The sequence below is a fragment of the Silene latifolia genome, chromosome X (assembly GCF_048544455.1).
Source record: "Silene latifolia isolate original U9 population chromosome X, ASM4854445v1, whole genome shotgun sequence".
Taxonomy (NCBI): Eukaryota; Viridiplantae; Streptophyta; class Magnoliopsida; order Caryophyllales; family Caryophyllaceae; genus Silene; species Silene latifolia.
The window spans coordinates 6490637-6516096 of record NC_133537.1 but is presented as its reverse complement, the minus strand read 5'-3'; the positions used below and the strand labels follow the sequence as shown (position 1 = coordinate 6516096).

At 37.0% G+C, this 25460-nt stretch overlaps 3 protein-coding genes and 1 long non-coding RNA gene across 10 annotated transcripts in view; 3 read left to right on the top strand and 1 right to left on the bottom strand.

Moving 5' to 3' along the window:
• Window positions 1-4821, top strand: part of LOC141622594 (3-ketoacyl-CoA thiolase 2, peroxisomal) — a 45521-nt gene extending 40700 nt beyond the window's left edge. For both annotated transcript variants that reach the window (XM_074438619.1, XM_074438618.1), the window contains exons 2-14: window positions 691-767; window positions 859-943; window positions 1070-1196; window positions 1765-1863; window positions 2023-2090; window positions 2219-2326; window positions 2420-2497; window positions 2832-2964; window positions 3055-3151; window positions 3617-3740; window positions 3840-3948; window positions 4154-4237; window positions 4467-4821. In XM_074438619.1, the coding sequence (XP_074294720.1) occupies window positions 691-767; window positions 859-943; window positions 1070-1196; window positions 1765-1863; window positions 2023-2090; window positions 2219-2326; window positions 2420-2497; window positions 2832-2964; window positions 3055-3151; window positions 3617-3740; window positions 3840-3948; window positions 4154-4237; window positions 4467-4576 (1299 nt within the window). In that variant the 3' untranslated portion in view covers window positions 4577-4821. The remainder of the gene's footprint in view (window positions 1-690; window positions 768-858; window positions 944-1069; window positions 1197-1764; window positions 1864-2022; window positions 2091-2218; window positions 2327-2419; window positions 2498-2831; window positions 2965-3054; window positions 3152-3616; window positions 3741-3839; window positions 3949-4153; window positions 4238-4466) is intronic.
• Window positions 4822-5652: 831 nt separating this feature from the next.
• On the top strand, window positions 5653-18378 carry LOC141622592 (uncharacterized). 6 transcript variants are annotated; one of them, XR_012533023.1, is made up of 11 exons: window positions 5653-5788; window positions 6370-7525; window positions 7644-8043; window positions 8122-8196; window positions 8963-9139; window positions 9798-9889; window positions 10575-10674; window positions 10760-10855; window positions 10963-11081; window positions 17861-17906; window positions 18038-18056. XR_012533023.1 is itself a non-coding variant. In XM_074438617.1 (11 exons), the coding sequence occupies exons 1-11, from the start codon at window positions 5743-5745 to the stop codon at window positions 18091-18093; spliced, it is 2163 nt and encodes a 720-aa protein (XP_074294718.1). In that variant the 5' UTR covers window positions 5653-5742; the 3' UTR covers window positions 18094-18378. The 6 variants fall into 6 exon arrangements, 3 of the variants coding, with proteins under 3 accessions (XP_074294718.1, XP_074294716.1, XP_074294717.1); XM_074438617.1 differs by lacking the exon at window positions 10963-11081 and having other exon boundaries at window positions 7644-7672; window positions 7754-8043; window positions 18038-18378; XR_012533022.1 differs by lacking the exon at window positions 18038-18056 and having other exon boundaries at window positions 17861-17944.
• A 1043-nt stretch (window positions 18379-19421) lies between these two features.
• Window positions 19422-22162, bottom strand: LOC141622591 (UPF0481 protein At3g47200-like). Its single transcript, XM_074438614.1, has 2 exons — window positions 22055-22162; window positions 19422-20819 (listed from the first exon to the last, which is right to left on the bottom strand). The coding sequence occupies exon 2, from the start codon at window positions 20804-20806 to the stop codon at window positions 19562-19564; it is 1245 nt and encodes a 414-aa protein (XP_074294715.1). The 5' UTR covers window positions 20807-20819; window positions 22055-22162; the 3' UTR covers window positions 19422-19561.
• A 2218-nt stretch (window positions 22163-24380) lies between these two features.
• LOC141622583 (uncharacterized) lies at window positions 24381-25447 on the top strand. The gene is made up of 2 exons (XR_012533018.1): window positions 24381-24654; window positions 24749-25447. It is a non-coding gene; the product is annotated as an uncharacterized LOC141622583 (long non-coding RNA).
• Window positions 25448-25460: the final 13 nt, after the last annotated feature.

Below are 25460 nucleotides of genomic sequence, written 5' to 3'. Positions count from 1 at the left end.
TTAGTTATGGAACTACCCAATTATTTTGTTTACTATACTACTATGGAATACTCCCTTCATCCTGATCATTTGTTTACCCTTGATTAAAATACCCCTCGCAATCAATTTAAAAGGTAAACAAATGATTGAGACGGAGAGAGTATATTTTATCATTGGAGCATAAATAGAAACTCACTAGGGCAGAGTGTGTATGTTGATGATGTTTCAATTCTTTGGGAAATGTGATTGGTTCCGAAAGAAAGCAAACTACTCCGTATGTCACAAGGGCTTGAGGAACCGATCTTTGTATTCCTCATATAGATCTTACTCTTCTTCTGGAAGTACTATCACCTTATCAACTGATTCACTGTGAGGACGCACTTGATAAATAATTAGTGTACTGCCCGCTAGTGTTTTGCCTGAATTACATCGAGTTTTCCTCCAGTTAATATTAGCCTTGAAATCTCTTATATTTCCTAGTTATCAGAAGTCGATAACTATGCTCTACTATTCTTTTCTCATTTCCTCCGATTTCCCTTGACATAATCTTATCTTTTTTAGTTCCCGTCTTCCTGAAATAACGTTCTGGTCATTAAGTAGAATAGGCCCTATCTAATTCATCTTCTGACTAGTGCTATTCTCCTTGTTTACTATATTGTTTGTTTGATTAACTGTTTTTTTAAACTGTTGGTGTTGCCATGGTTGTTACAGGCGTCTAATTGTGCTGCTGGAGATTCTGCTTCTTATCATAGGACTAGTGCTTTTGGGGATGATGTTGTCATCGTAGCGTAAGTTTTTGTCATGATTTATCTAATAAATGCTTTGAATTCTCATATTACACAAGAATTATTTATAATGCTGCATTCTGGTACCCTGCAGAGCATACCGCAGTCCGCTTTGTAAGGCGAAACGAGGTGCTTTCAAAGACACGTATCCTGATGATATTCTTGCACCAGTTTTGAAGGTAACGAATTATAGTCCCTCCATGCAATATATTGCCAGCATTGAGTTTAAATATCAGCCAATATTAACTATTTAAACATGAACTGAATGACTATCATATACTTATTGACCTTTAAACTCATTGTAGGCATTGATAGAGAAAACTAATGTGAACCCAGCTGAAGTTGGAGACATTGTTGTGGGAACTGTTCTTGCCCCAGGATCTCAGAGAGCTAGTGAATGTAGGATGGCAGCATTCTATGCTGGTTTTCCGGGTATGTATTGTCCTTTTCTTCAACATTTTGTTCTCGGGTTGTGATTAGGAAACTTTGTTTAAACTTCATTTGAATTATTTTGAACCTGAAGATATATACATTCTCACATTTGGCATGAACCTAATTTAAAAATACGACTTTGGAATTAAGATTAAGTAATATCTTATGATATATGGCTATTTTAATTTTGTCGTTCAAAGTGTTGTAGAACTTGTAGTGAATATGAATAATTAGGAGTTCCAATGTTGCATGTTTTGGTATTCAATTTGGTTTGGTAAACACAAACAGTACCTCATTACAACAACATAACAACAATAAACATTACCCCGATGCCTTGAGGGAGGGATCCTGGTCTTCCACAAATGGAATGGTAGGGGGCGGTTGTAACAGCACAAAGAGGCTGTTTCTAAATGAGCCAAAATGTACTCTCATTGAGAATTGCATTAAATAATAAGCATTTAGCTCCATTTGCAACCTAGTTTGAAACAGTTGATGTTTCCTAAATCTGTAAATAGGACACGTGTCTTATCTCTCACCTTTACTTATTTTTGCTACCTGTAATTGACAGAGACTGTTGCTGTAAGAACTGTGAATAGGCAGTGTTCTTCAGGCCTCCAGGCAGTTGCTGATGTAGCTGCAGCCATCAAAGCTGGATTCTATGACATTGGTGAGCACTCCTAATTGGTGAAAGTATTAAATCGCTATCACACACCTTTCCCTGTGGCCTGCAGCTTGTTGAGCTTAAAGGAAAATATAAAATGTGAATTATGTGATAATGTTTCCTAAATCTTTATAGCAATTTTCTTATCGGATGTTTGGTTTGCAGGTATTGGTGCAGGTTTAGAGTCAATGACGACAAACCCCATGGCATGGGAAGGATCCGTAAATCCTAAAGTAAGATCTCCATCCTCATGCCTATATAATGCTAATGAGATGACTTGTTGCTTATTTTCACCCTTTAGACAGATGTTTTATGTGTGAATGTGGGACTTATGGTTATGATTCTTCTATGGTATTGGTAGGTTAAAGAATTTGTTCAGGCGCAAGATTGTCTTCTTCCTATGGGCGTGACTTCGGAAAATGTTGCACAACGATTTGGCGTTACAAGGGAAGAGCAGGACCAGGCAGCGGTGAGTTCGAGATCTTATGTTTCTGTAGTGATGTACATCGGGTATTTTCGTACTTTAGTAATGTTGACATTTCCTTTGAGCTCGACATATTAGGTGGATTCTCACCGCAAAGCTGCTGCTGCCACTGCTGCTGGTAAATTTAAAGATGAAATTGTACCAATAAAAACCAAGGTAATTCCCATTTTTGTCTGTTTCGTTTGGCAAATAATGTTTCTTAGAAAGCGTCTGTGCTTACTTGGCCCTTCATCCTCCTTTCTCTTCAAATAGCAACTTATTTTTTCGTTGAAGATATTGAATGACAATTTTCTTCTCCTCTCTGACCCTTCTTACTTTCTCTTCATTGTGTTTAACTGAACCAATGAATAATTATGGAACTTTATTGTCCACTTCAAACATTTTCCAGAAATTAGTATTATCCTCAAAATTTTTCATCTAGAACATATAGAACCTTGATTAGTTTTGGTTTTCCTTCCCCTAAGTATCTCTGACCTTACTTCTCTTGTAGCTTGTGGACCCTAAATCTGGAGATGAAAAGCCTATCACTGTTGCTATGGATGATGGTATTCGGCCAAGCACAACCGTGGCTGACCTAGCAAAATTGAAGCCTGTATTCAAGAAAAATGGGACGACAACTGCTGGTATAGGCTTTTGAAAAGTTGATTGCATGTGGCCTTTTCTCTTCGATCAGCTATATATTTGATGTTCTTTTTTCATATTTGTCTGTGTAGGGAACTCTAGCCAGGTGACTGATGGTGCTGGAGCCGTGCTACTTATGAAAAGAAGTGTTGCTATGCGCAAAGGGTTACCTATTCTCGGTGTATTTAGGTATAAAATAGATTTAAAATATAGTGCAAAAAATTATAAAAGAGTTGCAGTAGCTTAATGTTTCAACACATGTTTTTGGACTCGAAAATTCTATGAAAATAGTACACTTGGTGGTGCATGTGTTGTAACTCTTGCCACCAATAACAACGGTCTAGGATTGGATTTTTTTTTCTTTTGTTTTTGAAAACTGTAATATTTTGAACTCTTGAAATCATATGAAGGTTTTTAAAGTTGATAAAATTACAATTGTTCGGTAAGTGCGTGTCATTTATGGTAACATTAGTTTTGGATAATGGAAAGAGTGTAAATGATACACACCAATCACTTATACAATTAATCAACAAGGGTCATTTGGGTGCCATGTTATTCCTTTAAATTTCAAGAATAATGTGGTCTTATTTCTCTACGTCCGTTATTCATAGTGGTTGGGATGTTTTGAAATCAAGAGTGCATTGTTTGGTACAGGACTTTCGCTGCCGTTGGAGTTGACCCTGCTATCATGGGAATTGGGCCAGCTGTTGCAATCCCGGCTGCTGTCAAGGCTGCTGGCTTAGAACTCGATGATATTGATCTTTTTGAAATAAATGAGGTGATAATTGAGTAACGACGTTTTTCAAATATAATTCTACGCCATTGTTACACTTGCATGTCCATTGTGTATCTTCTAACCTCAATTTTGGTTGTTCAGGCATTTGCATCTCAGTTTGTGTATTGTCAGAAGAAGTTGGGTCTTGATCCCGCAAAGATCAATGTAAATGGAGGGGCAATGGCAATAGGGCATCCTTTAGGTGCAACAGGTATGGACGTAATTTTTTTTATCTGTGTATCAGCCTTCCTCTTGGCCTTCCCCTCTGTCAGTGACTCCGCCACCTTGTGCTTAGCAGGTGGTCTTGGGTATCACGTCTCAAGGACTATACCATCTAAGCTAATAGACTGTCAACGTAACAATAGTTCTCTGTATAATTAATTAGCTCTTTATTGGCTTATTGCCCTATGTTTTAGGTGCTCGTTGTGTTGCTACCTTATTGCATGAGATGAAGCGTCGCGGAAAAGATTGCCGGTTTGGAGTTATATCAATGTGTATAGGTATATCATCCCTTCCACCCATATTCTATATAATTTCATTAGGCAATTTGATAATTGATATTTCATATAATTTTGACGAGCATATTTATTTTGACAGTTCGTCAACTTAACTATGCCTGTCACTAATATAAAGTTAACGGACCAGTTTCATGCTTTAAGACCGTCCACAACAACTTGTAAACAAAACTTCTAGTCGTATGTAAAAACTAAGCATGGGTTGCAATTACAGGGACTGGAATGGGAGCAGCTGCAGTTTTCGAGAGAGGGGACGCTGCTGACGAGCTAGTCAATGCTCGTACAGTTAGCGCAAATGGGCTACTCTCCAAAGATGCTAGATGATATATTCGAGCTCCTGGAAATAATTGTAAACTCGACTGATAAACAAGGTTGCGTTTGATGGTGGTTTGAAATTATATAGCATCCATAAGACTATTTGGTGCCAGTTTAGTTTATCAGTCACCAAAGAATATCGATATACTCGCTAGGGCCGGAACAGTATCTGTTGTTTACTTGTTCAGGTGGCGAAGGTATCATTGTAGGTTTTTCTTTGAACATTCATAATTCATATGCTTTCTGAATAAAAAGGTGATGCTAGTCGGTTCGCTACAGTGCGCCATAGTGCACTGCTACTATCATGGTATTGAAACTTGGCTATCAGCCTATGCTTTAGTCAGACAGCTTAATAATAGATGTATTGTAGGATATTGCGTTCATATATCGCAAATTTGCAATCAGACAGCTTAATAGGTTAGTTTGAGCATGTAAAGGAATACAAAAATATTGAACCGAATCCACAAACCACCTCGGAACCACAATCATGTCAACGCCACCACCGATGACCGCCCACTGGTGCTCCGCCTTTGCCCACCTTGTCGACTCCACCTCCATATTCCATCGAAATTTAGTGCCCAACCTCTAACCGCCAACCCAAACCCCAAAAAAGCCCTCTCCTACCATATCGTTATTGGTACATGACCGGCCATAATAACAGACACGTGGTTAAAAAAAACCCGTGAAGAAAGGATACGTGTAGAAATGTCTTTTTTGTCCCAGACGAAAAAAGACGGCTTGTTAATTTGTCTTCAATTTAGTTATATGATTATTACTCGTATTATTTTCGTGTCAATTGAACCAAATCGAGTACAATATAATGAGTGGGAAGAATTAAAACGTGAAACCTTATATTCAGAGTAACGTCGTCTTAACCATGAGGGGAGGACATTTACGATAAGTCTTCCGTGACACCGTCTCACATTAAGGTAATGTAGCATGTAATATAAAATCCAGTACAATAAAAACAAACGAAAAGTAAAAGAGGGGAAAAAAAGGAATTCAAAGTTTATGATTAGATCGTCTCATATAAAATTTAGTTTTAGTTCAATACTTATTGAAAACCGTCTCTCATAGGGCCTGGTGGCACAATTTGTTGCATTTAAAACAAGGTCATACAAAAACACAGTCACTTCACTTCCTCCATTAACAGTTGAACACTCAGTTTCCAAGACATGGATGATCATGGACGTCGCAAAAATCCTGGACAATCGACTTCTCGTATGAAACCCTAACTTTTCTCTTTCCCCAATTATTCATCCTTTCCTTCTAATTTTCTTTTTTCATCCTTCATTCCGCGATTATTGGAGTACTAATTTAGTAATTTAAATTCAAAATTTGAAATATCTCTGTTAATTTTTTTTGTTTTTTCAATTTTTTTCACGATTTTAGGTTTTTTTTTCTTGAATTCTATGATCTCTAATGCGTGAATTGACACTAATATGCATAATTTTGAAGCTTTGATTTTCTTTTCAAGTGTTGTAATGTGCTGCATGATTCTGAAAATGATTTTACAGAATGCGAAAACCATGTCGTTTTGTAAAGAAGAGTTCTTGAATTATCATCCACGAGATTACGCAGTAGCTACATTCGGGTTTTGTTCTCATGATTTTACTGGTGTAGACTGTAGAACCCTTTTACACAAGACTTACTCATTGTTTGTTCACATTTGATTAGAATATTCTTCACAAAGAATAAAAAAAGGTCAACAAATGATTGGAACGTAGGAAATGTACGTTATTGTTTCGTTGTGATTATCCGATCTTATGATACGGGTTTATTGCCTGTTGTTTTCTTCTTAGGGGCTAATGGAGATAAGAATCCCATAGAGGTCGATAAGATCATAGTTATTCCAGATACTCCTGTTAGGTTATGTAAAAAACAGAATATTTGCCGGGACGCCATTTTCTCTCCACATTCTAATTCACAAGCTTCCAGGGTGACAAATAGTGATACTTTTGATGGAAGAGTTCAGTTTCTTGGTAATAATACGCACACTTCAAAAGTTGATCCTCATTACAGAGGTGATTTTGGTGATATTAACGGGAGTTGCTGCGTAAATAGTCCGGCTGCTCTATCTTCCTTTAGGAATGCTCTTAGTTTGAGCACAGTTGCAGAGAGGAATATAGAAGTTAAAAAAATATTATCACACGACAGTTTTCCTGAAATGTCATATCGCCGCTACAATAGAGATGTTGTCCCGATGTTTGACCATGGTGGTATTAAGAAGGCTTCGAAAGACGTTGCTTCTCTACATATCCCTTCTACGTCTTTTAAGTCTACCAGAAATGAAGATAAGGGGAAAGGGAAGACTGGCAATGATATTCCTGTTTATTGTGATGCCTATCCTGTGAAAAGGAATGATGAAGTTTCCTGTGTTGTTTTAGAGCATAATACTGAGGAGGGGATTCCTATGCCATATAGCTCTGTGCGAGGACCTAACACTATAAAAAGGAAAAGTGTGGTTCACCATGGGCATCTATCTCCACATACTATACAAAAGGCCACAATATCTGTAGAGAGTTCTCGTGTCAGTTCTTATGCCAAGTGTAACAGCGTATCTGGTCAAGATAAATGCAATGTGGATATTGGCAATGATAATCTTGTTCATTGTGATGCCTATCCTATGACAAGGAATGATGAAGTTTCCCATGTTGCCTTAGAGCATAATACTGGAAAGGGGGTTTCTGCATTTTTGAGCTCTATCCAAGCACCGCATACAATAAAAAGTAAAAGGTTGGTTCACAATGGGTGTATCTCTTCACATAATATAGTAAAGGCCAAAATGCCTTCAGAGGGCTCTTCTGTCGGTTCTTATGCAAAGTTTAATGGCATAGCTGGTGGTTCTCGTAATGTAATTGATCTGGAAAAAATCATAGCTAATGAAAACACCACAAATCAATCGAAAGGAAAAGGGGTGTTGATATATCCCTCTTCTACAAAAGGCCATGACGACAGGTAAAATATCCACCTTCAAAAAGTACAATGAGTGATTAACTTTTGTCTAGCCTGTCTTTTTGTATATGCACAGCTCCCCTCGGTGTTGTATTGAACTGAATAAAGAATCTGCTTGTAGGAGATCCGATCCAAAGCCTAATGACTCGAGTAAGATTGTTCTTGGTAAAAACACCTCTTCATCTACCCTGTCAACTTTGAAACTGATGCCTGTGTTGAATGACGGTGAAGCGTGTACACCTAGATCATGCGAAAGACAGAAAAGGCTTGGTTCTAGTTCAAATACTCGAGAAAAGAAAACAGAGAGAATATATTGTTCAGGAGGTGAATCGTCAGTTGCGAATTCAATGATGGACTCTCCAATAGTTGCTGGCGATGTTTCTCTAGAAGTGAGAGAAGGCGGTCCTCAAATTCAGGATGACAATGAAATGAAGGTCATACAACTCCAAGTGGATGAGATGATGGCTCGAGACCTACAGGAACAATTATATAATGAAATGCTAGAAGCAGCAAGTAGCGAGGTTCGTTTCCTCGAAGACTTGATTTTTGTTCCTTGATAATTATGGGCGCTATATTCATCTTCTGAATTTTTGCCACAGAGAATTTCACAGTTAGCGCGTCAAGAAAGCATGGGTGCTGCTTATTTTAGAGGAAGGCAACATACACATGTTAATGTAAGTTTTGTGACCCCTAAAGAGTTTTCCATGCTACGCAGTCGTGCTTTGTAGCTGTGTGGATAATGGTCACTACTGATTTTTTTCAAAAGCAAGATCAGCTCTCCACTTCCTGCTTTTTGACCTGATATTCACTCTCATAAACTTCTTTTGCCGGCAATTGGTGATGATGCTAGAGTCTATTTAATTTTTTTTCAGGTAGTCAATTTTTGTGTTGACGCACCGGTTAAGGTGTTGCTGTGTGACTAAGAGGTTACAGGTTCAAGTCGTCCTTGGAGCGGCCTCTTGCCAGAAAAATGGCAAGGGAAGGCTTGTGCCTATTACACTCTTGTACTGGGACCCTTCTCTGGACCCTCGCCTTGCGGGGACGCCATTGTGCACCGGGCTGCCCTTTTATTCAATTTTTGTGTTCATTTTCTGTTACAAGAAGCCACTTTTATGTTTTATTTCTTCAAGCATTACTAGTCAGAGTTGCCCTTTCCACGCGATGATTTTGTCCAATTGACCTCATAGTAGCTTAATGCATGTTTCTTAGAAAGGTGAAAACATTAGCTTTGAAAAAAACATTGAAGTGCTCATGGTTGAGAATGTAATTTGCATCTGTATGATGTGTGCTTGATTTAGGTATAATTCATTAGCTTTTCACCCCGTAACAACCTTGTACCTCCTTTCTGCCATTCGAGAATTTTTGAAGGTGTGTTTTTAAATTTTAAGAACTATGTTTTTTGCGTGTTGTATTAAGTCGTTCTACCTTGAGATTTTGTAGGTAGGCGCCCGTCCATCACATACACGAAGAAATTTCCATAATCCTTCTTCACACAATCGTTTGATACGTCCACGTATTCCTTCATCACATGTTGCGAGGTCAAGGGCTCATAGTAATCCTTCTACAGTTGCTTCTGGAAGGAGTGGTAGATTTCTGCTGAACATGTATATAGATACGGTATTGCTTGATAATACCTATCTTCATTTTCCAATCATCTATTTGCATGTCTATTTCATTGATTTGCAGCATAACTTTGATTTTCGTTTTCCGTTAAGGAAAGTTGTGGTGCACAAAAATTAATTGGTTGTCCTACGACCCAATGATGATCATACATTCATACGGATCTCTAGTTTCTTCAGTTGACTTATTCTGCTTGGTATATAAAGTATGATGTGTACTTAGTTCTTAGCTTATCTTTCTCTTTTTTACTTTTCAGTTTTTATCTTATATTCATCAGTACATTATATACTCCTATAACTATTCTGTTTCTGAATTAATTCATGATCACATCTCGTGCTGCAAAGTAGTCTTCTTTGATAGTGCTTGGTATTAAAAATTTGCCGTCCATTGAAAGCTAGTTATGTGATAGTGTTTCGGACTTTGTTAGTTGTTCTCCTTTTTCATCCTTGACTGTCTGAATTCCACCTGTAATTAGTTAACAACTTTTTTAAATTTGATTTCTGAAGCCTGAGTGAGCTTGCCTTATCTATCTTCAGAAGCATATATAGGGCTTCTGGCCTATTGTGTGACTTTTACTGACTTATACCATTGTGCTGTACATTAAGGCCATTTTCTGTGAATTGGCCTTTGACAACAGCTTATGTATGTTATGTAGAGAATGGAATTATTAGAAGCATTGGAAGGTGTGGCCAATGTTGATATTAGGATGATTAATCAACTTCTTCATTCAGATCAGGAATTTGGCGAGTAAGTTCTCATATACTCATATCTTTCAATGATTGCTATTTTTGGTCTCTTTTGACTCCTTTGGTTTTTCTTTCAAATGACCATTATATAAAAATCATATTCTAACTTGAGTATAAATTTAGAGGGTGGCCAATCGTTTTGGGAATGACAAATGAGTCAAAATGGAAATGTGGCCATTCTTGTTAGGATCACTTTCTGGCCACAAAAGTCAAGTTTCCAACTTTGACCAGTGAAGGCCGGTGCTTTCTTTTCTTTAATGGAAATTTGGTTAATATTATGCTTTAAAGGACATTTTGTATGAAATACTATTTTTTTTAAGATAGTCTGCATTGTGTGTCGAGATAGCTATCAGAAAGAGACTTTGAGTTTTACCCTTGTTTTTATTTTTGACAAAATAAAGAGAGAGAATGAAAGGGGAATCCAAATAAGGCGAAATGAAACAAGTCTTGCATGTATGTCCGGTGGTCAACACAGTAAAAAACTAAAAATGACCTTTATTGCCCGGAAAGTGAACTGGATGAGTTTAGACATGTGTATAGTTCTGTTTCAAAAATTGTGCAATATCGGATAGGGTATTTAAAAGGTGGTGTTTAACAGTGATCCTCCTTTTTATTAATGTGGAGTTATCTTTTATTGCTTGTTCTTTAGCTAATGTCTTGACTTTGATCATCATGTATGCGTACAGAAATGATTACGAAATGTTATTGGCTCTCGACGAGAACAACCATGAACATCTTGGTGCATCAGCTGCTCAGATAGATAACCTGCCTGAATCTACAGTGCATGTGAGTATTTGAGCGTGCATGTTGCATGAGGATATTTGAACTGTCATAGGAAATCTAACACTAAATGGTGTTTACTTTTATACAGAGTGCAATTACTGAAGTCTGTTCTATCTGCCTCGAAATCCCAACAATTGGGGACACCATTCGTCATCTTCCTTGTTTGCACAAATTTCACAAAGATGTGAGTCTTGTTTAGCCTAATTTCTTCTGCTGCTTTTTTATTTGTCGACGAGTTTGTGACTCAAGTGAGTCAGTTTAAATCTCTCTCTTTCGCCATTCCCTTGGCAGTGTATCGATCCATGGCTTAGAAGAAAGAAATCATGTCCAGTTTGCAAATCAGACATTTGATTTGCTGTGGATGGTGTTGTTTGTATAGCTGTCAAAGCTTTCTCATTTTCGGCATGAAGGTAAAGTTTAGGGTTGCTTAAAGGTACGTGTGAATTAGTTTAGGGTTGCTTAAAGCTTTCTCATTTTCCCTTTGTTTTCTGTATGTCGGACTGTTTTTATTTAGGGTTGCTTAAAGGTACGTGTGAATTAGTCTGAAAGTCCTGTGATATCCTCAGTCTATCTTTCTTCTTTTCAGTTGGTACTCTTGAAACAACTCATTAAACTCTATGCTTCTTGACTTCTTGTACTGTGAAGTAACGGAGTGTCTTTGCATTTTACTCGTAATTTTAATTATGGTACACAGACATTGATGTTAACGTTGCCATTCTTAAACTATATAGGAAATGAATGTACCAAAAAAAAAAAAACTATGTAGGAAATGACATGTTAAGACAATATCAGATTCTTAAACCATGAAGGCTAATATTATCAAAAATACATCTTAATTGTTATTGTCCAAACCGAGGCCATCATTTCCCGTGACAAGATCAAATTGACTGATTTCATTCATTTCAATGACTTGGTCCTATGACATTGCTGTCATTATCATAGTGACTCCGACACCACTAAAACTTTCATCTCACAATCATCATTTATTACCCTTATCCTCCATCTTTGCCATCTCACTTCCAAAGCTTAACCATCAAGGGGTTAGTTCTGAGAGAGAAGACACAAGTTAGAAGCGGGGGATGCACGAAATTTTGTCGAGTTGTTGCAAATAGCAAGCTAAATTTCGCTTTTCTATATTCATTTTTTTTACCTTTTGTGTTGACTTTAGTCCGTCAGTTTTTCAAAAAGATACTTCGAAAGAGAGTATGTAGAGAGTATGTAGAGAGTATGTAGTCTGTCAGTATCTCACTACCCTCATAGTAAAAATAATGACTTGAACTAATTTTATTTTGTCTTGAACTAATCTTGAGAAACTTATTGCATTTCTTGATTTGAAGTTGATAAATTTCTCACTTTTTTGAAACAAAGTTCCCATCAAAATTAATCTAAACTAATCAAGCCCTTAAGGCTATGAAGTTCGAAGAATGCTTCCTTGCTTAAAATACATAAGTGCTATCGAGGACATTTCATCATCTTAAGTCTTAACACACATACGTTACGTTCTGCAAGAATATCCATCTACAACAAATGAGTAGCGATTTCAACAAATATTCCCAAAGATTACTAGTTGAGTAAAAAGAGTAGACGGGGATGTAGCTAGTGACATAAGTTATTGCAAAATTCAACCCCAAGATCACCTCTGAAACATTTATAGGGATTGAATCCAATGCAACAGTAGCAAAAATCAACCCCTGGACATTTCATTTTCCTGCATAAGCTTATATATATTAGTCTTCTGCTCTGCTTCATTATTTCCTCTCCATTTCCCACCTGATCTGGTGTTGCCATAAGTTGCTCTATCTTCATGGATTCAGTATTGTCATCACTGTATATTTCATTTTTACCTGCATGTTGTCGAGGTGCAAGAAAAATTAATGTATGGTTAATAACATGAACTTTTAGTTAAACCAATCATAATCAGTGGCGTAGTTAGGAGAGTTGGAGTTTGAACGTTGATGGTGCTCGGAGTCTGCATTTTAGGCAGCCTTAGGGTTAAAGAATAATTGTTTAAGTCATAAGGACCGGTAAATGAGTATAGAGAGGGTTCTGAAACCATAACCACAACCCAAGCAAATGAAACGTTCCTTTTACGCCACTGTACCACAATCGTTATATAATGGACTTAGATGAATATTATTAGTAATTATTACAGTAGCGACGTCGCGAGGACCCTGCTAGGCCCTATCTCTACTGAGTGTGGGGTTTTAGGGGACGAGTACATCGTCCTACCATCGTGGAAGTGAAACTTTCTGATAATAAAAATTCAAATTTACGAGAAGAATAGAGACAGGGAAAACTTACATTGTACAAAGGTTATTAGGAGGGACAATATGATAAGTAGAGGAAAAATGTTGCATCTAGTTATAGTACTCACCATTGCAGTATTTTGTGAGTCTTTTGTTATTTGTTGAGTAAATAAATTTGGAGTTATGTTAAATTACTTTTCCAACATTGATTTTATACTAGTTGGAATTGAAGTTCATATAGGAATATAGTATTAGAAACTATATTATTGGTAGATAATTTGTTATATTATAGAAATAAATATTTATATTTTTGTGCAGAGAATATTTGACTTTCAATAATAATATACAGTATTATCTAATATATTTTCTAATATTATTGGTAGATAATCTGTCATATTATAGAAACCAAGGGTATGTTTGGCCTCGCTTTAGGAAAACTGTTTTTGCTTTTAGAAATGAGTTTTTTAATAAGCTACTTCTTGATAAAACTTGGTGTTTGGCCTGACATTTTACAGAAAAAGACTTCTCAACAAGACTTTTTACATAAGCGGATGAAAAATGAAAATTTTTGTTGAAAAGTATATCAAGATGGGTCTCGATTTGTAGAGAATGAAAAAATATGAATTAATAAGTATTAATTTTATTTTATTTTTGACATGTACAACATACAATTTGTCATTTATGCATTAAAAATCTTTAAAATAAAAGTCTGCTTCTGGCTCTCAAAATTGGCTTTTGGGCTTAAAAGAAGTTGTTTTAACTTCTTCAAAATTGATTTTTGGTCTTGCTTGTGTAAAATAGTTTTTACTTTTTAAAATGAGTTTATTCACAAGTTACTTTTTGAAAAAAATTTAGTTGTTTGGCCATACTTTTGTAAAAGCGGTTTCTTATAAAATTCATTTGTTTGGCCTAACCACTTCATCCAACTCTTTTTTGTTGCTTTTTTGGCTTTTTATTTGAAAAGTAGAAGTAGAAAATACCTACTTCTACTTTTTGGGGTGAATAATGAGTTTTTGACTTTTTAAAAGTAGTTTTAAAACTCCCTAATTTAATGTGTTTGGCCAAGCTACTACTTTTTCAGTTACAAAAACACTTTTAAAGCTTGGTCAAACACCATCATTTAGCCTAGCTTGTGCTTATTCAGTGGAAAAGCATTTCTAAAAGCCGGGCCAAACAACATCTGGGAAAATAAGGGAATGTACCAAATACTGTCAATTTAGGAAAATAAATGATCCTCTCCCATATTTGCTGATTTCATTCATGCAGTTGAGCTGTGCAATATCACAGACTCACAGTATGTCATTGAATGACAATGAGAATGAGAAGTACATCACCCTTTTTTTGGGGATTTATATCTGTCGAATTGGGTGAATATATTTTTTTTTTTCAAAACGTCTTACTTGTGACGGACAAATCCGTCATAAACTAAAGACGGATAGTGTCTCTCTCACAATAAGGCAAGTGAGGGGGAAATGAAGCACCCTATGGATAGTACCACTTGCATATTGTGAGAGGGGCACTATCCGTCTTTAGCTTGTGACGGATAGTGCCAGTCTTCAATGAGAATTTGTGATTTTTTTGTACTATGATTGATATCACATAAAATGTTACACACATGACACATCTCTTTTTCTAACTTTTTATATCACAAAGAATGGATAATTCATATGTGGTTTGATTATATATCACAACGAGATAAATTGAACATGACATGAGAGTTGAGACGTAGATCTCCGTAGCGGGCTTATAGAATTAGGTGTAAGAGACCGACTCACAAGTAATTGAGTTTCCATCCCAAAACCAATTGGTGATAGGAAATTAGGAATAGTAGCCCACTTACTTACACTATTTTTCTACCAACCTGGAATATTACCTCTCACACACATATGGGAAGATATCTTAACAACAAAATCCTTACGGCTACTATTCGAAGTCTTTTCGGTCACGGAGCCGGCCGGTAATGGACCTACTTACCTTGCTTGTGGACCAGCTGTACAACTAAGCCTTGTTCTATTAGTTTGGTTGTTGTTACCAAGAGGCGTTTTTTATACCCTATATTATGAAAGGACCTCGAGATGCTAATCCACGAAAAACCAAAAGTATGTATTTATTAAGGTATAAGGGACCTAATAGTTTGTTCTCATACCTTAAATAAACACATATAGAGAGTACTTTTGAGGCATCATTAACAGAAGTTGGGCATTGCCGCTGTCGTACATAGGAATCACTGTCTTTTCTGGCTTGAAACTACAGTCATCCATGACATGAAGCCAAAAAATATATTGTAACTAAGAAGACGGTCTCTTGTTGCAATGTGCATTTCTTCTTGATTTGAAAAGCCGATAAATTCCTCACTTAGAGAGAACTTATTTTGAGTACATTTATTTCATCTTACCAGTTACCACATGCATACATATATTCTGTAGCTACTAGCTAGTGACACAAATTATTGCAAAAGTCAATCCCAAGGTAACCCTTGTAACATTTAACGGTTATCTTCGCATAGCAGCAGTAGCAAAAATCCTCCCCCACACATTTATCCTTCTTGCATATGTTTATTGTTATTAATTTTCTGCTCTGCTTCGTTATTTCCTCCTGATTTTGTATTGCCTTAACTTGCTCTATCTTCATGGGTTCATAATTAGTGTCATGATTGTATATTTTACCTGCATGTTGTTTGAGGTACAAGCAACAAAATATATACGGTTACGCGTTTATTCCTAATTCCATAAACTTACAATAGTTATAGTATAAAACCGTCTTATAGTGTGTTGTGAGACGGTCATAACAAAATATGTGAGACGTGGAAAACTTACATTGTGCATGGGCAATTAGGAGGAACAAAATGATAAATACAGGCAAAATGTTCCATCTAGTACTAGTAGTCACCATTGGAGTTATTTTTTTGTAAGTCTTCTGTTTTTTATGGAGTCAAATAAAAGAAATTTTGAATCAAGAAATGTTTGTTCAACATTGAATTTATACTACGATAATTATCTAGAAAATCAAATCAGACTTATTTGGAACAATATAAACATTTACTGTAACTTTGCAAAAATAATCTGTGAAAATAAGGAAGTGTACCTAATATCTGTTAAGTTTAACAGAAATTGTTGTGTGAGACCACTTTATCTATAAGACTAGCCCAATAACTAAAAGCCCAAATAAATTAGTTAATAAACTTGTAGAAAATTATTTTATTTTGAGAACCTAAAATTTTATATTGATAAATTGTATATTTAGATATGTTAGTTTTTATCATAAAATGTCGGGTCGTTGAAATAAAATTAAAATATAAATAAATTTAATTGTTTTGTTTGGGCTTTTCTCCTTTTGGGTCAGTCTTGTGCTATAGGACGGTCCTATAGAAGAGTTGTTGGTTAACCAATTCATCAACAACTTGACAATTATGATTGTAATTCGCACATCTGTATAATTTCTCCGTTTTATCAACATGTTATTAATACCGTCTTTAAATTGATTTAATTAATGTTTAAAAAAAGGGTTTTCTTGTAACAATTAGGGTTTGAAGGGATGGATTAATTTGGTTGATTCAATTGAAACGGACGATTTTTTTGACAAATGAACAATGCAAATTGTAAGGCTGCAAATATTGAACTCATTTGATTGATTTAATTGATGACGGATCAACCGAAAAAGCATTTTTCAGAGATTTGGTTGCTAGCTGCAAATATTTATCGCCGTCGACCCCATCGCCGGAGTACGATGTCTCTATTGCCGCAAAGTTCGTCTGTTCGGCTGGTGTACGTGGTTCTCGGCGTTGGGAGGGGTGGCCGGAATATGTTGGTGGCGGGGGGAGGGTGGCCGCCGGTGCAGGGAGGTTGTGGGGGAGGGGGATCATCGATTGATTGGGAGGGGACGAAGGGTGAGTGATGTTTATTTTTTGGGATTTTTCTTTTTTTTTCTTGTGGTCGGTGTGAGAAATGAGAGGGGTACATTCGGAATAAGGGGAGGAATTTTGCGGGATTTATTAAAATGGTGTGCCGGATTTAGCATGTCCCTTTTTAATTACGTTCATGCACTTAGTAGACTTGTAGTTGTAGATCGTAATCAGTACTTACGTTGTACAATATCTCAGTATGTCTGAAATGAAGATTAGAAGTACAATAGCAGCGACTAGAGAAATCCTTGACCAAGGATTACTGAAGTTATTTTGTCGCAAAATCGCCTTCTACCTGTTCCAAGGGGTCCTACAGTACTCATCTCCATGACTAGATACATCAGCAAAATAGAATCTCCTCAAGAGTATGTCGTCCCTTTGGAGGTGTCGCTAAACAGGCGATACGCATCCTCGCTTCTACCAGGGGAGCTCAGAATGATGCCATTGTTGATCAAAACTTCCACGTCCTTTCGAAAATAAATCCAACTGTCCAAAAAGTGAACATAATCGATCACAAAAGATTCCTAAAGATGTTATTTTTTTCATTTTTACTGATTTGTCATGCTACATACATCCGAAGCTCCTTATGTTATCATAGGCGGAAAACTTTGAGACAAAGGGTAATGTTTGGTTGGTACGCTCTTCAGTCTTCACTGGTTGCAATTTGCTAGCCTAACAATCAGACATATGTAATTATCCCATCAACCTCGTTGGATAGTGTGGATCTCGGATCCCGATGATGCCTGTTAATCTCTGTTGGTTGTTTTTATCTGTTTGATGATTTTCTATAATGAAAATGCATAGATAAGCTTTACCTCATCCTTAGTCTTCTTGTGTTTTTGATTAAGACTTTGTGTAGTACTCCCAACGTCTTGATCAATAGTTATCTATTTCTTTTATTTGAGGAGGATTTCTTTTATTTAGTACAACCGATGAGCAGGCATGAGTAAAGCTAACGGTTATAGTTCCTGGTTTTTTCTGCAAAAACTGAAGCATAGAGTTTAACATGTTCTCAATAAACTACTTTCTATATTCATTGCAGGATAGGATATTAGCATATTGCTCGCAGTTGATTCTACGATTCCAAGGTCTACAGTCTACTTCAGTAGTCCAGTGACGTTTCAAGATTTTTGTTCATTGATGTTTAAGATTGCGCTTTATGTGCACATCTCTTTTGCACAAGCACCATATGTAAAGCTTGGTTTCCTCTACATTGCAGACTCAGGGAATCTGACCGATTATTTGCATCGGCAACTGTTCAACACATACTTTTGAGTTTTGAGGCATCAATAACAGAAGATGGGCTTTGTCACTGTCCCAATCTTAAACATCAATGCACCAAATGAGGAATTGCACTCTTTTCTGGCTTAAAACTACAATCATCCATGACAGGAAGCCGAAAAAAGTAGACGGTAACTAAGAAGACGGTCTTTTGTTGCAATGTTTAGTAAATGCGACTCTTTGCTAGCCCGAAAGTTGGATTAATTTCATTTCGAAGTACATTTAAAATTGTATAAAAACTGTTTACGGTTCTTTAACTAGTGACACTTGCTTCTGCAATATTCAATCCCAAGAACACCATTGTAACAGTCAGGAGGTATGACCGAAAAACAGCAGTAGCAAAGCTTAACCCCCACACATTCGGACTGCTTGCATGTGTTTATCGATATCAATTTTCTGCTCGGCTTCATAATTTCCTCTCCATTTCCCACCTGTTTTATTATTGCCTTAATTTGCTCTATCTTCTTCGATTCCTTATTGTCATCATTGTGTATTTTACCTGCATGTTGTTGAGGTGCAACGAAAAATTAAATGTATGGTTATTACGATAAACTTCTATCGTCAAACCTATTATGATCAATGGTGTAGATAGAACTGTGGAGTGGAAATTGCCGGAGTTTGTATCTTAGTCTAATTAAAGAGGCCGGAAAATGAGTACATAGTAGATTTAGACCCCTCTCTCCGGGATTATGTGATAAATTGACAAGTATACTCGACTGCTCGTCCTATCGTTGTCGAAGACTCGAAGTTAAACTAATTAAAAGTGATCAAAATTTATGAGGAGAATAAAGACTAATGAAAACTTGCATTGTGCAAGGGTTATTAGAAGGGACAAAATGATAAATACAAGCAGACTGTTACATCTAGTACTAGAAGTCACCATTGCAGACTTTGCAGTACTTCCTTTGTGAGTCTTTTGCTATTTGTTGAGTAAATAAATTGTTAATAAGTTCAAATAAATTGATTTGGAACTTCAGGCATTTATTGTAAATTGCAAAAATAATCTGCCAAAATACAATAATTATTGTGTAAGACCATCTTACAGTGTTAGGCGATCCGTTATGGTTAAACTCGTAGTTATAAACGAGTGTTTAACCAATAAAAGTATTGTCTCACAGTGTAAAATAGTCTTATTCAATCATCGGGTTTTTTTTTTTAACGTGTGCCCTTAGGACACACAAGGGAAAAAGATTCACAATATTATTTCATTAATTATGGTAAGAATAATTCCACACCTCAATTTTCATGAAAAAATCTTGAGAAGCCTTCCCAAGGTCCTTAATGTGTACCCTAAAAGCACATGTTAGAAAAACCGCTCTATATTTTGCGAGGCAAATAAGGTAGTGTACCAAATATCTGTCAATTTACAAAAATAAATGATCCTCTTCCATAATTGCTGATTTCATTGTTGTCCTTTTAAGCAAAGTAATATCTGGGAAAATAGGGTAGATTCATACAGTAATTAGTACTTGAGCTGTACAATATCACAGTATGTCTGAATGACAGTGAGAATGAGGAGTACAACAGCAGCCACTGTAGAAATCATTGACCAAGGATTACTGAAGTAATCTTGTCGCAAAATCGCCTTCCACCTGTTCCACGGGGTCCCACAGTACTCATTTAGACGCCTACAAACATCCGCATAGTAGAAGCTTCCTCGAGAGTATGTCGTCCCCTTGGAGATGTCGCTAAACAGTCGGTACACATCCTCGCTGCTACCAGGTGAGTTCAGAATGATGCCATTGTTGATCAAAACTTCCACGTCCTTTCGATCATAAATCAAACTGTCCAAGAAAAGAACGTAATCGATTACAAAAGATTCCCGAGGATAATGGCATTGCTCAAATGCAACCAGATTCCTGAGTTGAGATTCCGTGTAATTTTCCAGCATTAGTTCTGGAATTGAGAGTACTCCATTCTCAAATCCGATGTCAAGGAATTTATCACTTTTGTCAACCTTTAATGTGACACCAGACTCATACAATTCTGAGATTCCGTCAGGGAATCCCCATTCCTGATTCGCAGAGTAGAATTCTTTACTGTCTGGAGGTAAATAGTAAGTTCTCAGGAAATCAGTCAGATGCAAGACCTTTGTCTTCTGGAAATGCTGAGGAACCTTGCCAAGTCCGATCATACACTCACAAGTCAGGTTCATAATACTTGGGACCTTCTCGGAGTCTTCAAAAGCAATGTTATACAAAATCTCAAGAACGAAAAAAGGAATTTGGTTCTCAAGCAGTTTCAGATCTCGCATAATAGCTTGGCTCAGAGCTGGTCGGTAGAAAACACGATCATCCACGTCATAATTCGCTCCCTGCCAAGTCAGCAAGTACTCAATAATGAAACATCCATCAATAACTAGCATTTCCGTGAACTCTATGCTGGACATATTGATTGTTTCCACGTAACAATCCCGTGCTTCCTTCTCCCATTTCATTGATGCACTTAAGTAATCCTCCAGCGTCTTGTTCTCATTTCGTTGTATGAATCTTTGAAGGTATCTCAGCTTTTGCTCTTCCATTGCTTGAACTCTTGGAGAGCCACGATGAAATGGGCCGATGGAAACGAGGTTAGGAGTGAAGGATTTTTCATTTATTTTCCGAAGGTTTCTGGGTACTCTGTAAATGCAACATTTTGAGGATAAAGGAGGAAGTGTTTCATACTTCTGCTTGATTATAGTCGCCAAATCATCAATAGAATCCCCCATTAATGCCCGATTCCTACAATTTAATAGCAGATGGTCACTAAGACAGTATTATTACTAGGATGAACAAAGGATCTATCTTCAGCTCTTGCAACATAATTAACTATTCCCTCCGTCCCGGTCAATTGTTGTCCTTTGGTTTTGGCACAAAGACCAAGGAAAGAGAAGGGGGCCAATTACTAGATGACAAGTGGAACAAATGAAGTGTGAATGATCAAATTGCTCATTTAGTTCATTCTTAAAATAGAAAGGACAACAAATGATTGAGACACCCCAAAATGGAAAAGGACAACAAATGACCGGGACAGAGGGAGTGGCTTGTAAAACATGCAAACAATTAGGAGACCGCAACAATTACCTTAGACAAATGCATCAAGGACCAAACAAGCAAATATAAAAGTTCAGAATCTGATTACTAGAATGCACCAACAAGTTCAGATCCAACAAATGATACACATTATCGGGGCACAATTGGGATGGACAAACTCATTTACGGCCTGCCTGTTTGTGAATTGCACATAAAACAGGTCTAGACCTTGTTCCATCCTAAAAAGCATTGGCGATAGTGGTAGCTCCCGCGTATATAAAGTGATCAACATCCTGCTGACAAACTTATCATCGTAATAGACTAATAGCACAATGTTGCCTCATAAAACCCGACAAAAACAAAACCACTTACATTGCAGCTCATCACAATTATCTGGCATAATACTCAAACCCAGTAAACTACCTTCTCAAATCCCTACACAAATCTTCGAATCAAGTTATCAATCGAAGCTCGTCGTGTCACATTTTAACCAATCATTTTCAAGCCAACTCCATATGTCCATAGAAGCAACATAAATCTATCAATTCTACTCTATATGCCGAAATACTCGAAACTTTTAGCCAAATTCTTAACAATTTAATCAAAGGAACAATACCAAAATAACACAAAACAAATCTTACATTTGTTAACAAAATTACCAAATCAAAACAATACCAATATACGCGTATTTTGAAAAACGTAAACAATCAAATGGAACAGCGGGAAGTACGCATATTAAATAATTGGATCACAACTTTCATACTAGCTCAAAAATCCAGATGCTAATGTTATTAACTCCAATCGATATTCAGAAAAATGAATCAAATCACGTGATCAAGCTAATAAAATGATCAGATCAACAAATTCATCAAGAACAGATAATTAAAGTAAGAGTAATTAAGATTACAATACATAAACCCTAAAAAAAAGAGAGAAAAATGCACCTGAGTTGGTCAAAGGGCGATGATGAGTCCGACCATAGTCAACGAATATGTAAGTAATAAGTATACGAGCTGAGTGGGATTTGTGTTCATGGAGGGGCACACCTTTCCTTTCTATTTTTGTTTTTATTTCATGATTGTAATCTTATTTGTCGAAATGGGGTCCATTTATGATCGTCGTTTGTTGTTTGGTAGTTAGGGTAAGAAGCATCCGCTATTACTACTTGTGACGAAAAAGTGCTTCTGATATCTCAAAATTACCTTCTTTTTTAACAATGTTTGAGACGTTATAAATGAGAATTTGTGATGAAATATGCACTTTATTTTGTGTGAGGTTTGATTTTTTCTTTAGCGTGTGTACCATATGGTCTAGTTTAGAGTTGAACTATGTAGGATTATAAAAGTGATAAAACTTTCCCACATGAGTTTAAGCATTGGTGCATTATTAGGGCTTGACCGGAGAGTAGGCAACTAGGCATAGACTATTGTTAGTTAACTTTAGCACCGTACCAACTAATCTAAAGTACTCATCGCGTCATGGGTTAATGTGCGGCGTGTTTGATGGCAAAATAGAAGGATTGGTTTTTGCTTATTAAATGATGTTAGTCTTTTGATCTTTTCATCTTAGTTATTTGTCGATCTACATTATTGAATATTTTGGTCTATCTTAGTTAAAGATCTCTGTTAGACTGTTACAATGAAGGGGGCTGGAATGAAGATTTGATTAACTTAGAACGTGATGAAGAAAGCGCTGATAGGATATAGGCTATGCCTCTAAAAACCCATCAAAGGAAGGATGAAGTGATTTGGCCTTTTTCGAAAAGTGGAGTGTACACGGTTAAAAGTAGATATGGGGTTGTGTTTAGTGAATTCTTTAAAAGGAAGGGATCGAGAAAGGACAAGGAACGACTAAATCAAGGGAGGAAATTATTCTGTAAGATACGGTTATGGAGGTTACCTGGGCCGCAATCATGGAAAGTTCTGGTGTGGAAGATCATCACAAACCCCCTTCCAGTAGGGAGTGAATTTGACAAAAGAAATATGGGATGTGAACCTTATTTCCCCATGTGCTACAAGGGAGAATGTTAAGACCCTGAACCACTTGTTCAGAGACTGTACGATAACCTCTAGAATATAGGCTGACTCTTCACTTGGTATAAATACTAGCCAGGCTACGAATACTAGGGTAGGAGACTGGATCAATAACTGGATTCACTATATGGGCACTCTTGAGGATAGTGAATCTCGCATTCTTCAGTTTCTCGCGATCCTCTCCGGTATTTGGACAATGCGAAATAACTGTAGTTTCAGGGTGGATGATTTTATTCCAAAAATTTTCTTTAAGCAATGTTCTCATATGGTAGGGATGGCAAATCAGAGATCTAGAGAGAACCATGGCCCTATAGGGAAAGCACATAATGACACACAAGGGAGTCAAGAAAATGAAAATGAGGTAGTTATGTTGCGGGAGGGGGGACTCTTCTATGTGATTCGGGGCTTTGGTTCATGCCAAACCGTGAGAATTAACGCCGATGCAAGCTGGGGGAATTCGTATGAGGCTACTTTTGGGTGGGCGGCCTTTGACTGTAGGGGAAGTTTGGTTTGAAGAGAGCCTTAAAAGCCGTGCGGAGTCTCCTTTGCAAGCTGAGGCACTGGGGATAAAAACGGTTCTGGAATAGGCCTACAGACAGGCATCTTACATCTGGAAGTCTCGTCGGACTGTCTCCAGTTGCTGATACAGTGGGCAGGGAAGGAATGCAAACATCATCAAATAAGAGGAATTCTAGAAGATATATCTATTTTATGGGCATCGTTTCATTGTTTATGTTTTAGTTATGTATGTAGGAACCTCCATGGAAGAGCTTATGGCCTTGAGATCGCATTAGGAACCTTTCTCTTTGGCTGCCAAAAAAAAAAAAAAAAACCTCAAACTAAAATAATCAGATCTGATACTCCCTCCGTACCAGACCAATGGTAACACTTACTTAATACAGCCGTACCACTCCAATGGTAACATTCCTTATTTGGCCTACAACATTACCAAATTATCCTTTTATCCATTTGATATTTACATAAAATGCCACTACATACCTAATCTACCAACTCACAATTAAACCCACTATTACATACCCTACCTATTTTCTTCCCTCTTTACCCCTTCTTTTACCCTCTTTTCTTAAAAACCTCATTTGTTACCATGTTACTATTTGTATGGTACGGAGGGAGTATGAAATTATCAAACTCAAAATAACCCGATTCGCACCTACCCAATTGACCGATTTACCAATGTACCATCATGAGTCATGGCCATAAATCATTCTCAAATCTGGTAGCACTGGTAGTTTCAACCATCCCGCTCAAATCCACATAAGATTCACAATTCCCGCTCTCGTTTCAAATATTTTTCCACTAAAACTCCTCTCTTTTCCCCTCTTTTCATAAACTGTCGACACAATTAGTGAAAATAAATTATTCAACGAGGAGAAATATGTTCGGAAGGATAAGACCGTCGCCGTCATCGTCGTCACCGTCAATGGTGGAATGGTTTGAACAAGAAAGGCCTCCTTCTAAGCTTCTTAAAGATGATTCTCTCTCCATTTTCGGTATTTTCTTCTTTTTAATGGATTTAATTGATCAATTTCATTTGTGTTATTTCAAAACCCTAATTGATAAAATTGATTGTGAATTGGTATGCAGAGGCAACATTGATGAAGCTTAAGCAAGGATCTAGACTTTGTTTGAGCTCCGAGCATGATTCAAGTGCTGTATCTCATGATTCGATTGATTCGATGAATATTGAATCGAGTACGAATGCGTCTCAAGATTTTTCTGCAAATTCAGGAGTAACTGTAAATGGTGATAGTTCCTGTGTCAGTATGAACTCGGAATCTAATCGAGTACAGGAGAAAGGCGTTGGTGTTTCGATACAGTTCCTGTTTTCCAGGTACAGTAATTCGCAGAAAAAGCAAGGGTCGAGCTCTTGCGATAGTAATCCCCTGTCGAATGTTTCTGGTTGTTCGAGTGATTCTGAATCGACAGGCTGCTCGAAAATTCTGAGTTAGATGGTGAATAACGCGCTGTTTGCTGTCTGCAAGAAATTTCTGTTGGTGTTCTGATGTTTCTGGTTGTTCGAGTGATTCTGAATCGACAGCCTGCTCGAAAATTCTGAGTTAGAAAGTGAATGACGCTTTGTTTGCTGTCTGCGATAAATTTCCTGTATGTTCAGATGTTTATTTTATCATGAAATTATGCAATTAAGTTGTAAGCTTGTATCAGTTTGATTATTTGATGAACTCATATTGCCGAAGCAATTTGTACGTTGTCGCTCTGCATTTAGATTTGCGTTCATAAGCGATTGCTTTCTGTTTATATCAATTGCTGGGCCAGTTTATTTATACATCGCGGACCA

Excerpts from the sequence above, each read along its gene's own strand:
- LOC141622591 (XM_074438614.1), bottom strand. The coding sequence starts at position 20,806 with ATGGGGGATTCTATTGATGATTTGGCGACTATAATCAAGCAGAAGTAT.
- LOC141622592 (XM_074438615.1), top strand. The coding sequence starts at position 5,743 with ATGGATGATCATGGACGTCGCAAAAATCCTGGACAATCGACTTCTC. Across the intron at positions 8,197-8,962 it reads GGCAACATACACATGTTAAT|GTAGGCGCCCGTCCATCACA; the intron begins GTAAGTTTTGTG and ends GAGATTTTGTAG. Across the intron at positions 10,856-17,860 it reads TGCACAAATTTCACAAAGAT|GATAGGATATTAGCATATTG; the intron begins GTGAGTCTTGTT and ends TATTCATTGCAG.